General features: G+C 43.2%; 1 protein-coding gene across 3 annotated transcripts in view; it reads right to left on the bottom strand.

The window, feature by feature from the left end:
• The window catches only part of ITGA6 (integrin subunit alpha 6), a 130508-nt gene that overhangs the window by 79212 nt on the left and 38987 nt on the right, over positions 1-12309 (bottom strand). For all 3 annotated transcript variants that reach the window (XM_068245525.1, XM_068245526.1, XM_068245527.1), the window contains exon 2: positions 2889-3013. In XM_068245525.1, the coding sequence (XP_068101626.1) occupies positions 2889-3013 (125 nt within the window). The remainder of the gene's footprint in view (positions 1-2888; positions 3014-12309) is intronic.

Raw genomic sequence — 12309 nt, 5'->3', positions numbered from 1 at the left:
CACTAAGGAAATCTGATTGGCTGTATGTGGCCCTGCCCCTTTAGTGAATTTGGACCCCAGTTACCCAATGACCGACTGTAGGAAGTTTGAAGCCTCTGCCATTAACAGTGTAAGAATAGCAGCAGTTTAAATATTCCCCTTGAAAATCAATAGGTGAATTTTGATTGGCTGTTGTAGGCTCCACCCATTTTCTTGAATCTTAATCGCATTCACCCAGTGACCAAGTGTGGCAAGTTTGAGAACCCTGCGATTAACAGTCTAAGAATGGCTGCAGTTTACATTTTCCCATTTAAAATGAACGGCTGAAATTTGATTGGCTGTTTTATGCTCCGCCCACTTTTCCTGGATTTGTAACCTCGGTCACCAAGTGACCAACTGTGCCAAGTGTGGGGACTCTGGCTTGATACTGTGAGAATGGCAGCCTTTTACATTTTTTCCATTGACTTGAATGGGTGGAATCTGATTGGCTGTTTGTAGCTCCGCCCACATGTGCAGGGGGGCCGTGAGACCCCCAGGACATATCATCCCAGGTAGTAAGGGATCTGTGTACCAAGTTTCGTTCAAATCGGTCAAGCGGTTTTCGCGTGATCGCGGCACATACACACACACATACATAAATACATACATCCGACTTTATATATATAGATATATATATATCCTGTGATTAACCATCTGGGCGTTACGGACGAGCTCAGCTTGGTGGATTGCTTGGGCCCTGGTGGGCCGATTTGGATAATTTTTTTTTAAAAACACACAGCTAGCACCTTGCTAGCTGCATGTCTTACCTGATCGCCGCCGCCGCTGCGCCGCTACCCACCGCGAAAGTGCTCCCCCCCCCCGCAGACCCCTTGCGCAGCCTGGCCAATTGCCGCCAGGCTGCACTATGGGGTGGATTGGGACTCCCTGTGACGTCACGACGTCGATGACGTCACTCCGTTCGACGCCATGGTGACGGGGAAGCCCTAAAGGAAATCTTGTTCAGAATGGGATTTCCGGATGGGTCTTCACACCGGCGGCGATCGGAAGGGTGGTAGGGAGGGAGCAGGGAGGGCGGGGATCATGTAGCTAGCGCTAGGCTAGCTACATGATAAAAAAAAAATTGGGCGAAAAAAACCCTCCCGCGGCCATATCAAAACGCCAGGCAGGTTTTAACTTATGGTAACACTAATGTAACCAATTCAAACATATCTTCCCAATCATTACATTGAAGGTCAGATATCAAAATGTTTCATTTCTTTAATGGATACATTAATACTAACAATTGTATTATTAAAGAAGCACTGCAGTGACATATAGTAGAATGCAGTCAGTCACTCTGCAATCATGTGATGACTGGCATCCTGCAGAGAATACTGGCTGCAAATTGCTACCAAGAGAGGGGGTGGTTACTATTAGCTGCAATTGATTATTAAGAGAGGGAGCAATATTTGGCTGCAATTGGTTTCTGAGGAAGAGGACAATATTGATTGCAGTTGGTATGTGATATGTTAGTGACATGCCTGTCTTTATGTATGGATCCTTTAATGTATGGATTACTGTTCACGTATATATGTTAAATGTGTTCTCTGTCTAGTACTGGATGAGTTAATTTGGTTTAACACAGCAACTGGAGACGTTGCTGTATTTTGTCTGTCCTTGTGCAAAGTAAGAACAATGAATTGCTGTGCAATAAGTTACATTTCTTACATTTGCTCACATTCTTTGTCCACAAAGCAACACCAAAAAAGCAACATGTTCTTCTTGCCCTTTGGTAGAAGAAAAACATGTTTTTGTTCACTGTTGATTGGCAACATGTGGTCTTTCTGCGCCTGCGCGCAGTGAGAGCATGTTCTGATCACGCGCTAAAATAGCAACATATGGTCTTTCTGCGCTTGCGTGGAATAAGATCATGTTGTAATCACGCGCTAAGGGAGCATCAGCAGCATGTGTTCTTTCTGCGCTTGCGTGGAATAGAAGCATGTTCTGATTAGCTGCTTGTGCGCTTGCGCGGTTATGACGATTCTGTCCGTTAAAGGCAGGGGGAAGACACTTTGACTTTGGGATCTTTCCAGATGATCAGCAGACGTGCTGTTCGTGTATGTTCCAGTTGTTTCCCCTTCGAGGTCGCTGAGGTCCCCCGATTCTCCCTGGGTGATGTCTACAACAGCTTGGTAACGTGTTGATGCATACTTCTAATTACTCAAACTAACTATGATTCTGCAGGCTTAGATAATATTGTAACAGGATTGTAGAACTAAATAAACTATTCCTTTGAGTTGTATATACATGTTTTGCAGCAATTTTGTTTATTCCCATCTTTGAATGGTGAGCGAAGTTAGAGGGTTTAAAAACCCTATTTGCTTAGGCAAAACAGTCACTAAGGAAGGATCCTGGCCACTCTAAGGGCTGGTTGAAACTTAGCGCTTTGCTGATCATCGGTTATCAGCAAAGCGCTGCTACTAATGTATCCCTATGGATATATTCACACTGCAGCTGTTGCGATTTTGATCAATCACAAACGTGGTGCATGCAGTGTTTTTGGGGCGACTGCACTGTGATTCTCATTCTACTGAACGGGAATCACAAATCGCGTTGAATCACAGACCCAAACGCGACCGCCGGAAAGCGGCAGACAAGCGCCCAATGTGAACCGGCCCTCATTACTAAGTTGGGAGGGGGTTTAGGTCCTAGGCACACAGAGTACCGGGGGTGTGGTGGGGTGCTTGGGGAATGTGTGACAGATACTGGTCACAATGAGTACTAAGAGGTTACCAGGGGGAACAGTAGGAAAATGCATCATGACCTTCAGAATGTTTTCCTTCAGACTGGGGGAAAGGGGAGGGTGGGGCTGGAGAAGGATAAGTTAGGGAATTTTCCAGAGTTTATGGTATAACAAGTAAGAAACGTACCAGCGTCATCAAATACAACCCTTTGGCACGCAGCTGGGGAGGTGATGTCACAGTAATAAAGTCCACCCGTCACATTGGCTTTCTGAGCGGGAAAGGCTCTTGCTCGCGGTGCACCGACCAATAATCTGTGAAAAAGCAAGGTCAAGTTTAGACGTTTGACAACCGGTTTTGCTGATTTCTGAAGTCAATAAACACGTATTGGAATATTGTTTATACGAAGCATCATAACATCTTAGTCACGTGACTGAGTAAGTAGCAACACTAAAAACATATCTTCAAATTTGAATCACCTGTGGGGTAATTTCATATAAAAGACACAGCAGGCACGATCCAGTGAGCCTCTTCTAGACTCAGATGAATAATAATATCCAGCAGATAGCCAGTGGCATAGCTAAAGAGTAGGGATGGCAATGGAGAACTCACAGAGAAGCATGTGATCTGCTTGATCATCTGGTAGATTTGAAAGTCTCTAATTTGCTGGTCATGATCATGTGTTAAACCAAGAAGTTATCACAGCAAACCAGAACCTTTCAAATCTATCATCTGATCAAACAGATCACTTGCTTCTCCCTGAGTTCTCCTAACAAGAGTTATTGGATCAAGCTTTAAGGTGGCCACTACAGTCCAATTTCTAGCGAAAAATCGCTAGAGCGATCAGAAATTCTGATTGGATTGGTTGTAAATAATCTCCATTGGTGGACACAAACGATTATGAACGAGCGAAAAAAATGTAGTCCGAATGAATTTTGGTTGAACCAAAATTTTGATTTTCTCGTTGGTTGTGATAGATAGGAAGCAAAGATTGGTTCGTTGATGGTGTAGTGAATGATGTATTACAATATATCACTTCCGATCAGAATTTCTGATCGCTCAAATGATTTTTCGCAAGAAATTGGACCGTTAGTGGCCAGCTTTACACTGACCACCTGCAAGCATTTTGTACATAACAATATACTGTATAATGAGTACCAAAACCTGCCAAGGACAGCTGCAGTGTCAGGGAGGTGTGTGTGTGTGTGTATATTGTGCCTGTGTGTGTATATTGTGCCTGTGTGTGTGTGTATATTGTGTGTGTGTGTGTGTGTGTGTGTCTGTGTATAGTGTGTGTGTGTGTGTGTGTGTCTGTGTATAGTGTGTGTGTGTGTGTGTGTGTGTATAGTGTGTGTGTGTGTGTGTGTGTGTGTGTGTGTGTGTCTGTGTATAGTGTGTGTGTGTGTGTGTGTGTGTATAGTGTGTGTGTGTGTCTGTGTATAGTGTGTGTGTGTGTGTGTGTGTGTGTGTGTGTGTGTGTGTGTGTGTGTGTATAGTGTGTGTGTGTGTGTGTGTGTGTATAGTGTGTGTGTGTGTGTGTGTCTGTGTATAGTGTGTGTGTGTGTGTGTGTGTGTGTGTGTGTGTGTGTGTCTGTGTATAGTGTGTGTGTGTGTGTGTCTGTGTATAGTGTGTGTGTGTGTGTGTCTGTGTATAGTGTGTGTGTGTGTGTCTGTGTATAGTGTGTGTGTGTGTGTGTGTGTGTCTGTGTATAGTGTGTGTGTGTGTATAGTGTGTGTGTGTGTGTGTGTGTGTGTGTGTCTGTGTATAGTGTGTGTGTCTGTGTATAGTGTGTGAGTGTGTGTGTGTGTGTGTGTGTGTGTGTCTGTGTATAGTGTGTGTGTCTGTGTATAGTGTGTGTGTGTGTGTGTGTGTGTGTGTGTGTGTGTGTGTGTGTGTGTGTGTGTGTGTGTGTGTGTGTGTGTGTGTGTGTGGTTATGATTAACATTATTCACAACACTTATAGAGGTGATCGTTACAAGCATAGCACTGGTGAAGAGCAATTGCAGCAGTTAAAAGGAGCGGGGATGGCTAGTGTGAAGTCACATCCTCTGCATTCCCTATTGCTGAACCACTGCAAATAGCTGGACCTAGCAAACGTAAATATAGAAGCATATACATAAACAGACATTGATATTATCAGTAGATATAAGAAAGAGTTTTGTGAAAAGTACATTTAACAGTAAAATCAGCTTTACTTTCATTTTACTTTACTTTTACTTTCATTGCATAATTATTGTGAGAATGTCCCTTTTCTTATGTACTGAGAATTTGAATAAACCAAACCTGTAACAAGCTGGAAGAAACCACAAATCAATACACCAATAAATACATTAACAGCCTGGAGGGAGCATGGATCGGGTAGAAGAGACCAGAGCAAATACATAATGGTGAAGTGCTCTAAGCAAAAGAATCAATACATACATACTTCTAACTTAATTTATTACAGATACAGTATAATGGACCAGGATAGAGGGGAGAGGAAACACAGGGCTGAGGTAAAGGAAATTGTAAAGGAACACATTTTCCCACAATGACTGTTGCCTGTAGGCCCCGGAACTCAATTAATTTCTGTGATCTGTAGCTATGGAAGGGGGTGGAGACAATGCGCAGCCAATGACAGAGCAGCATACAGCGGTAGTGGTAAAGAGGCAGAACAGTGGATTCAGAGGAGATGATCCCGTAGTCTGGTTCTTTTGCTGACACATGGGGGGCCACCCTCCATGCTGGATTCTTGGCTTAGGTGGCCACGAATGGGCGCCTTGGCCGAGAAACATCTATCCTGCGTACAAAGCTTAAAAGGAAGCCTGAGGTGAGAAAGATATAGAGGCTGACATATGTATTGCCTTTTATATAATGCACATTGCCTGGCTCTCCTACTGATCCTCTGCCTCTAATACTTTGAGCCATAAACCCTGAACAAGCATACAGAGAAGATGTCTATGACAGATCTGACAAGATTAGCTGCATGCTTGTTTCAGGTGTGATTAAAGGTGGCCATACACTCGTTAGATTAGCAGCAGATAGATCGTCAGATAGATTTTCTGATCTATCTGATGTGTTTAGGAACATTTTTTACTAGGAACAGATTTCCAATAGATTTCAGTATGAAATCTATTGAAAATCGATCTGATGGCATTTTTTTGCCATCAGATTTCCATTTGGTCCAATGCAAAATGATAAGCAACAGATCAACAGATCAACCTAGATTTTCCATCATGTCAGATCGATTGAAATCGATCGAAATCAGCCCCAAATCAATCGATTCGATCGATCGGCCAAAAATCGGCTGAGTTTATGGGCCCCTTTAGACCCTACTGACCATAAAGATAAGCAGAACTGCCAGTCAACTGATATTATTTAAAAGGAAATAAACATGGCAGCCTCCATTGGTCTCACACCTCCAGTTTATTTTAAATCACAGTGATCTAGATTAGTATATTTTACATAGTGTACAATTCTAACAAAGACAAGATTAGGGTTTTCAATGACAAATGTCACAATTTAAGCATTTTTGGATGATTTCTTCATTGGCGGAATTCAATGCATTGATGACCCCCTAGTAATGCACGGACACTGCTACAGTCACTCTTAGTACACCAGTATTCTACTGATGATGCAACAGGAATTTCACAGCTCTGTTGTGTTGGAGTTGCTAGCCAATCAAAGCTCAGTTACAACAGGCCACACAGACTGTCCTACTGTCAGCCAATCAGTGAGAGAAGGTCTCCTTTGTGTATCTGGATAAATGAATACCAAATACAAAGCAGCGCTTTGAGTCCCCAGGGAGAAAAGCGCCATATAAATATTATTGTTATTGTTAAAGCAGAGGCCATTGAGATGAATTGTATGGGGATAAATCACAATGATCACAGATGAGCTCTAATTATAGCCAAAGAAGAGAATCAGACGTAGTGTGACTTCTGTCAAACTAGGTAAAGTACATAACCAGCCACCACCGACATATGTTACTAAATTTATATTCTTAGGCAAGCTATTCTATGCAAAATCCTTAAAGCATACCTAAAAGCTACCTAAAGTAAGCACAGAGGTGTGTTCAAGCTGGATCCACATACATCCACATTTTTCATTCCTGTCCTTGTTAAGGGGCCCATACACACTTATACTATTTCCCGTTGATATGCAATGGGGAGAAAATGAAATGGTTGCGCATTTCCCGCTGATATACAGCAGATTCAATCACTGTGATCGAATCTGCTGTGAATTTTTTGCACAAATGCTGACCGAACGATCAATTTCCGTTCCAGTCGATCTTTCTGCGCGGAAGATTTTGCTCAATCGCCGGCGGGTCGGGAGTGCGACGATAGCGGCATTCAAACGTCCAACGCTAGCGGTAATACATTACCTGATCAGGCCGGCGTGTATCCCCGCTGTTCCTTCTCCGCTGGGCTCCGGCAAGATTCACTTCTTCCTGTCCCGACAGGAAGTTTAAACAGTAGAGCGCCCTCTACTGTTTAAACTTCCCCGGACAGGAAGTAAAGTGAAGCTGGAGCCCAGAGCGGAGAAGAAGACAGCAAAGACCGGGGTACTCGCGCCGGCCGGATCAGGTAATGTATGGGGGGGGGGGGGGGGGGGGTCGGCGGATACTCCACAGATTGTGAATCGGTTTCATAGTGAAATCGATTCAAAATCTGCTTGCAGTGTAGGCAGCCAATAGATCCCTCTTTAATCAGATTCGATCACAGAGGGATCTATCTGCTGGTCGATCTGGAGGCAATCGACCAGTGTATGGCAGCCTTTACCCCTGCTCCTCTCAGTCACTCCTTAAAAAATTTGACAGGGGCGGGCTATTCTATAACATCTACCTTTTAAGGGAATTAATGGGGCGGGGAAGAGGAGGGAACAGGAGGGTGCTATGACAGAACATCATGGCAAGCCTGCCTCTTCCTGTCTGAAAATTTGACTTTAACTGATAGTCAAATTTTTCAAGGCGTGATTACAGAGAGCGGGGGAAACAAGGAGAAGAATGGACAATGCAAAGAGGTATGTCGGTCCAGCATGAATACACCTCTGTTCTTCCCTTAAGTTGCTTTGCCTTGGGTCAGGTATCCTTTAAGCTCTTACTGTATATTCTCTACATTGTTTGTTTTGTTATCAGCTACTACTGTAATCACTCAAGTTCGGTACCACGGTAGCAGAACAGCATTCAAACAGTTAAACACAGCACATCTTCAGTGGGAAGCATCCCGCTGAAGATGTGCTGTGTTTAACTGTTTGAATGCTGTTCTGCTACCATTGTTATTCTGGCAGAACCTTTTTGCTGTAAAGTATCTTTAAGAGCAAAGAAAAAGATGTTGAGTTTCATGCCACTTTAATCTTGCTATGTACTGTACACATACAGCTTATCACTCAATACAAATTCTGCTGATGGTGCAAACCTATGACAAATCCATAATACAACTACTCAAATCCATTTGTGTACAGCATTGTCATCATGGCCTACACATTTCAACAGAAATTATTATTATGTTCCTTCTAAGGTGAGCTGCAGCAGGCTTATTGTTGGTAAGGTCACTGCTGTTAATCTTCAGTAATTGACTGCGAGGGCGATACAATAAACTGCCAGAGATCCAGGCCTGCCATTGACAGCGGTGATGAGTGTGGATATGAAGAGCCATTCACAGCAATAGCGCAGTGATGAGTGCTGAAACTAATACAGCTAAGTGCTGGAGCGTTGCATTGCTTAGATGAAAAGAGCTATCGCTGGTAAAACCGTCACTGACCTAGTACTTCTGACACAGGCACAACCAAATTCATGTCTGACTCTACCATCACTTACATATGAAACCTACCTGGAATATTGCAGCTATTTCACAAATCAAACTACACTAGAGTTTTGCTTATCAGACACTAACAGAGATCGGGTGATGCCGGATAAGTGTGCTTTCTAATTGCTTGAGACTTAATTTTAAAAATAGGCGTACGTATAAGTACACCGCCAGTGAGTTGAGTGCAGGGTGAACTGAATGATGGGTTGCCCTGCTGTCGCTCAAATTCCCAGCAGCATAAAGTACTATTTCCCCTCTGAGTTGTAGGGGCGCAATATAAAACCCCTTAGCTATGCCACTGGTGGGGAGGGAATAGGACCAAACTCCTCATCACGGCCCAGAGGTCTGTAGCTATGGCATTAGTGGAAGCTTTGTAGTGCAACAAGCGGTACAAAGCTTGTGGCTACAATGGGGAGAAGGGTCATCACTGGGATCTGATGCAATATCTAAAGCCTCATCTACACTGTACAATTTTCCATCAGATAGACGGATCTATTCGATAGATCTAATGCGAAATTGCATCGTGTGTAGACGTCCCAATTGTTTCAGATCAATTCTGGGATAGATTTTGCTTTGATAAGTATCCAAAATCTTTTGCAAAATCTAACACAATCCGATTGGACTGGTTAGAAATTATCTAATAGATCCGTCAAATAGATCCGATCTGATGGAAAATTGTACCGTGTAGATGAGGCTCAAAGGATCATACAGCCAGGAGGTGAATGATAAATATCAGGTATATATCTGCACTATATAGTATATGCTCAAATTCATTCATGTTTGACTGGAGATGCACTTCACAGAAAAGCTCCACAAGTGACATAACTCTGTATTCTGTGCCATCAGAGCGTGAAGATAAGATTTCATCAGTGCTCTGAGGTGGAACATAAACTCTACAAAGTGCACAGACCACAGTTGGCGTCTGGTCTCGGCATGTAGAGTGTCAGGTTACATAAAAACAAGGTGTACAGATCTCTGCCACAAGTGATTTATCAACCTGAGGAAAGTAAAAAGAGATAAGTGATAGAAAGTCCAGGCTTGCCAAAAGTACAAACGAATTTAGACTAAAACCCTAATTTATCTCTCTGTCAAACAAAATGGTGGTGGAGAGGTAGTCATGGTATAGCATTCAGGCCATGAAGTTGGTGTTCACTAAAGGAAAGTTCTACGTTCGGTAAGAGAAATGCAATCTACTCAGTTTAGCCCTATATACTGTGAGTTATGACGAATTGCACACCTTATTTGCTTTTATGAATATGCCAAACACAGTATTTGTAATAGAGCTAATTACTCTTGCAGCAAAGTGGGAGGTTTTCAGTAATCTGCTCTCAAATAGGGTACTGTTGCCATGGTTACAAAGATTTGACATTTGAGGGCAGTTTTAGAATTTTTAAGTTTTAGAATTTCATGGCCCAAACTATTGCCTGTATTTAGAGCAGGATCATCCACCAGGCAGCCTAGGCAGGTGCTTGGGGCCTAGTGGGTGGCAAGGGGCCCACCAGCCACCTTCTCTGACCTCTCTCCACTTCAGCTTACCAAAAGGACCACAAGGGGGCCCCAAATCTACTACCATGCCTAGGGCCCCATTACATCGTAATCCATCTCATTCCAAATATTTAGAACTGCTTCTCTGCATCCTTAGCATCAGTGCTCCATTACATGTACTGTTGCCATGAGACTGTCCAGAAGCCCCGCCTTGCTGCAAGAGTGATTAGATGCACAAGGCAGGAGCCTTTGTTACTTGTTTTCTACAACTGGACAAATCCTCTGACCAGCAGAAACCTTTGATACTCTGTGGAATAACAATGAATGATATGCACATAAAACTGAGTAATAAAGCTGAAATAATGTTTGTCACTAATCCTTGTAATATTTATGGCCAAAAGGGAAAGTATTACGTTGTTCTAAGGTGCACCGAAGTAGGAATAAAGACAGTACGGTGAACCCATCCCCATGTATAAATCTGAGCATACGCACAGCCTGCTTACTACTGTTCAGGTGTGTAACTACAAATCATAGCTTTCAGTGTTCACCTTCTCCTTCTTCCACCCTGACCTATCAGATGGCCGTCATATAATAAGGGTGGCCTCGATGACCTCCTTCCATAGTAGAACAGACACCATGACCCCCTCCACCTATAACATGTATAGACACAACAACACCTGCTATGAAGGGGACCATGTATTGGAGGCGGGAATGGTGTGTAGCTGGGCAGGAGCTTGTCTCCCAGCAGTTACACCTCTGATGCTGTTTCGTCTCCTTGTTAATCTTAAAAGTCTCAAAGTACAGGCAAAGCTGATGATCACTGCAGCCCCCCCCCCCCCCCCCCCAAGTCATACATAGATGTAAGGCATTGCCCTGCCAATCTCCACCTGGAAAGGATAAAGTGGGCGGGGATGCCTGTCAATAGGTCGGCTGAGATAGGAGACCTAATCTCTACATCTAGGTGACAGCAGTGACAGTTGGCTCTGCCTGGATTTTGAATGAAGGAGTAAAGCTTGGTTCACACATAAAAAAGTGTCCAGTCCTGTTTTTGACAGTTGGCATCAGTTTTGCATGTGTTTCTATGGCTGTACTCACACATAAATCTGTACATTTCCAGTCCAGTCCTGTCCTGTCAGTTTTGTATCAGTTTTTTATATGTTTCAAAGGCTGTGTTCACACATAAAAGGGGTAAGTTTCCTGGCCGGTCCACTTCTGTCAGTTTTGTATCAGTTTTGCATGTGTTTCTATGAGTGTGTTCACATATAAAAGGTGTACATTTCTAGTCCAGTCAGCTACTGATAGAAAACTGATGCAAAACTGACAGGCAGGACAGTACTGGACCGGACATGTGCAGATTTATGTGTGAACCAAGCTTAATGCTGGAGTAATAACAAGGAAATGAAGCAGCGTTATGCAGACTGTGAATACACTCATATTTGTACATGGAGAAATATTCACTTTATTACATTTCAGTATGAGAACTGGTAGTCCTGGGGGCAGGAAATGAGGGACAGCAAAAAAGAAAACTAGTTGATATTTCCAGGCCCGTACTCACTATGCAAATTTCCCAACAATTTTTTCAACCACCATTGATTTTTTGAGTGTTTCTGTAAGATCTCCAATGACTCCGCGCAAAGTACCACGATTGCTTGACTTCCCATTCATGCCCGTCGTGTAACGTTGCGTGGCGTGGAGCATACCTGATGGCCGGAAGGGGGCGTCGCTGAATCTATCTTCCTCCATCGGGTGATGAGTATTTAGCTTTAGCTTTTAGTGATCTGCAAACTTGGCTCTCCAGCTGTTAACTACAAGTCCCACAATGCATTTGCCTTTATGAATCATGACTGTGGCTGTCAGACTCCTGCAATGCATTGTGGGACTTGTGGTTCCTTAAAAGCTGGAGAGCCAAGTTTGCAGATCACTGTACGATGCAAGAAGTATGTATTTCTGTCACTGTATCTCTCACTCTTTTTTGACCATTTCGCCACTTCCTGTCTAGACAAGTAGTGAGGGAAATTCTCACAGACGAGAACCAAAAACAGCAGCAATAACCCAAAAGTGGTTCCAACCCCTTACCGCACTATCTGAAGCAAAAATACCCATTCTTCCTTAAAATGCTCTTCAAAGAGGAACTGTAGTAACATAACGCATAAAACAGCTTATTTGTTTACAATGATTATTTATAAATTATTTAGTCAGCATTTTCTAATTTATAAAATCTTTTCTTTCCCTGATTTACATTTCTGATATTTACCACAGGTGGATATCTTTCCTGCTGGCAAGGTGAACCACCGCAGAATGTGTTGTTAAGGCCTTGTTCACATCATAAATCGCCAGC

The sequence above is a fragment of the Hyperolius riggenbachi genome, chromosome 7 (genome assembly GCF_040937935.1).
Source record: "Hyperolius riggenbachi isolate aHypRig1 chromosome 7, aHypRig1.pri, whole genome shotgun sequence".
Taxonomy (NCBI): Eukaryota; Metazoa; Chordata; class Amphibia; order Anura; family Hyperoliidae; genus Hyperolius; species Hyperolius riggenbachi.
The sequence above is the reverse complement of the archived record's forward strand: the minus strand, read 5'-3'. Positions and strand labels throughout refer to the sequence as shown.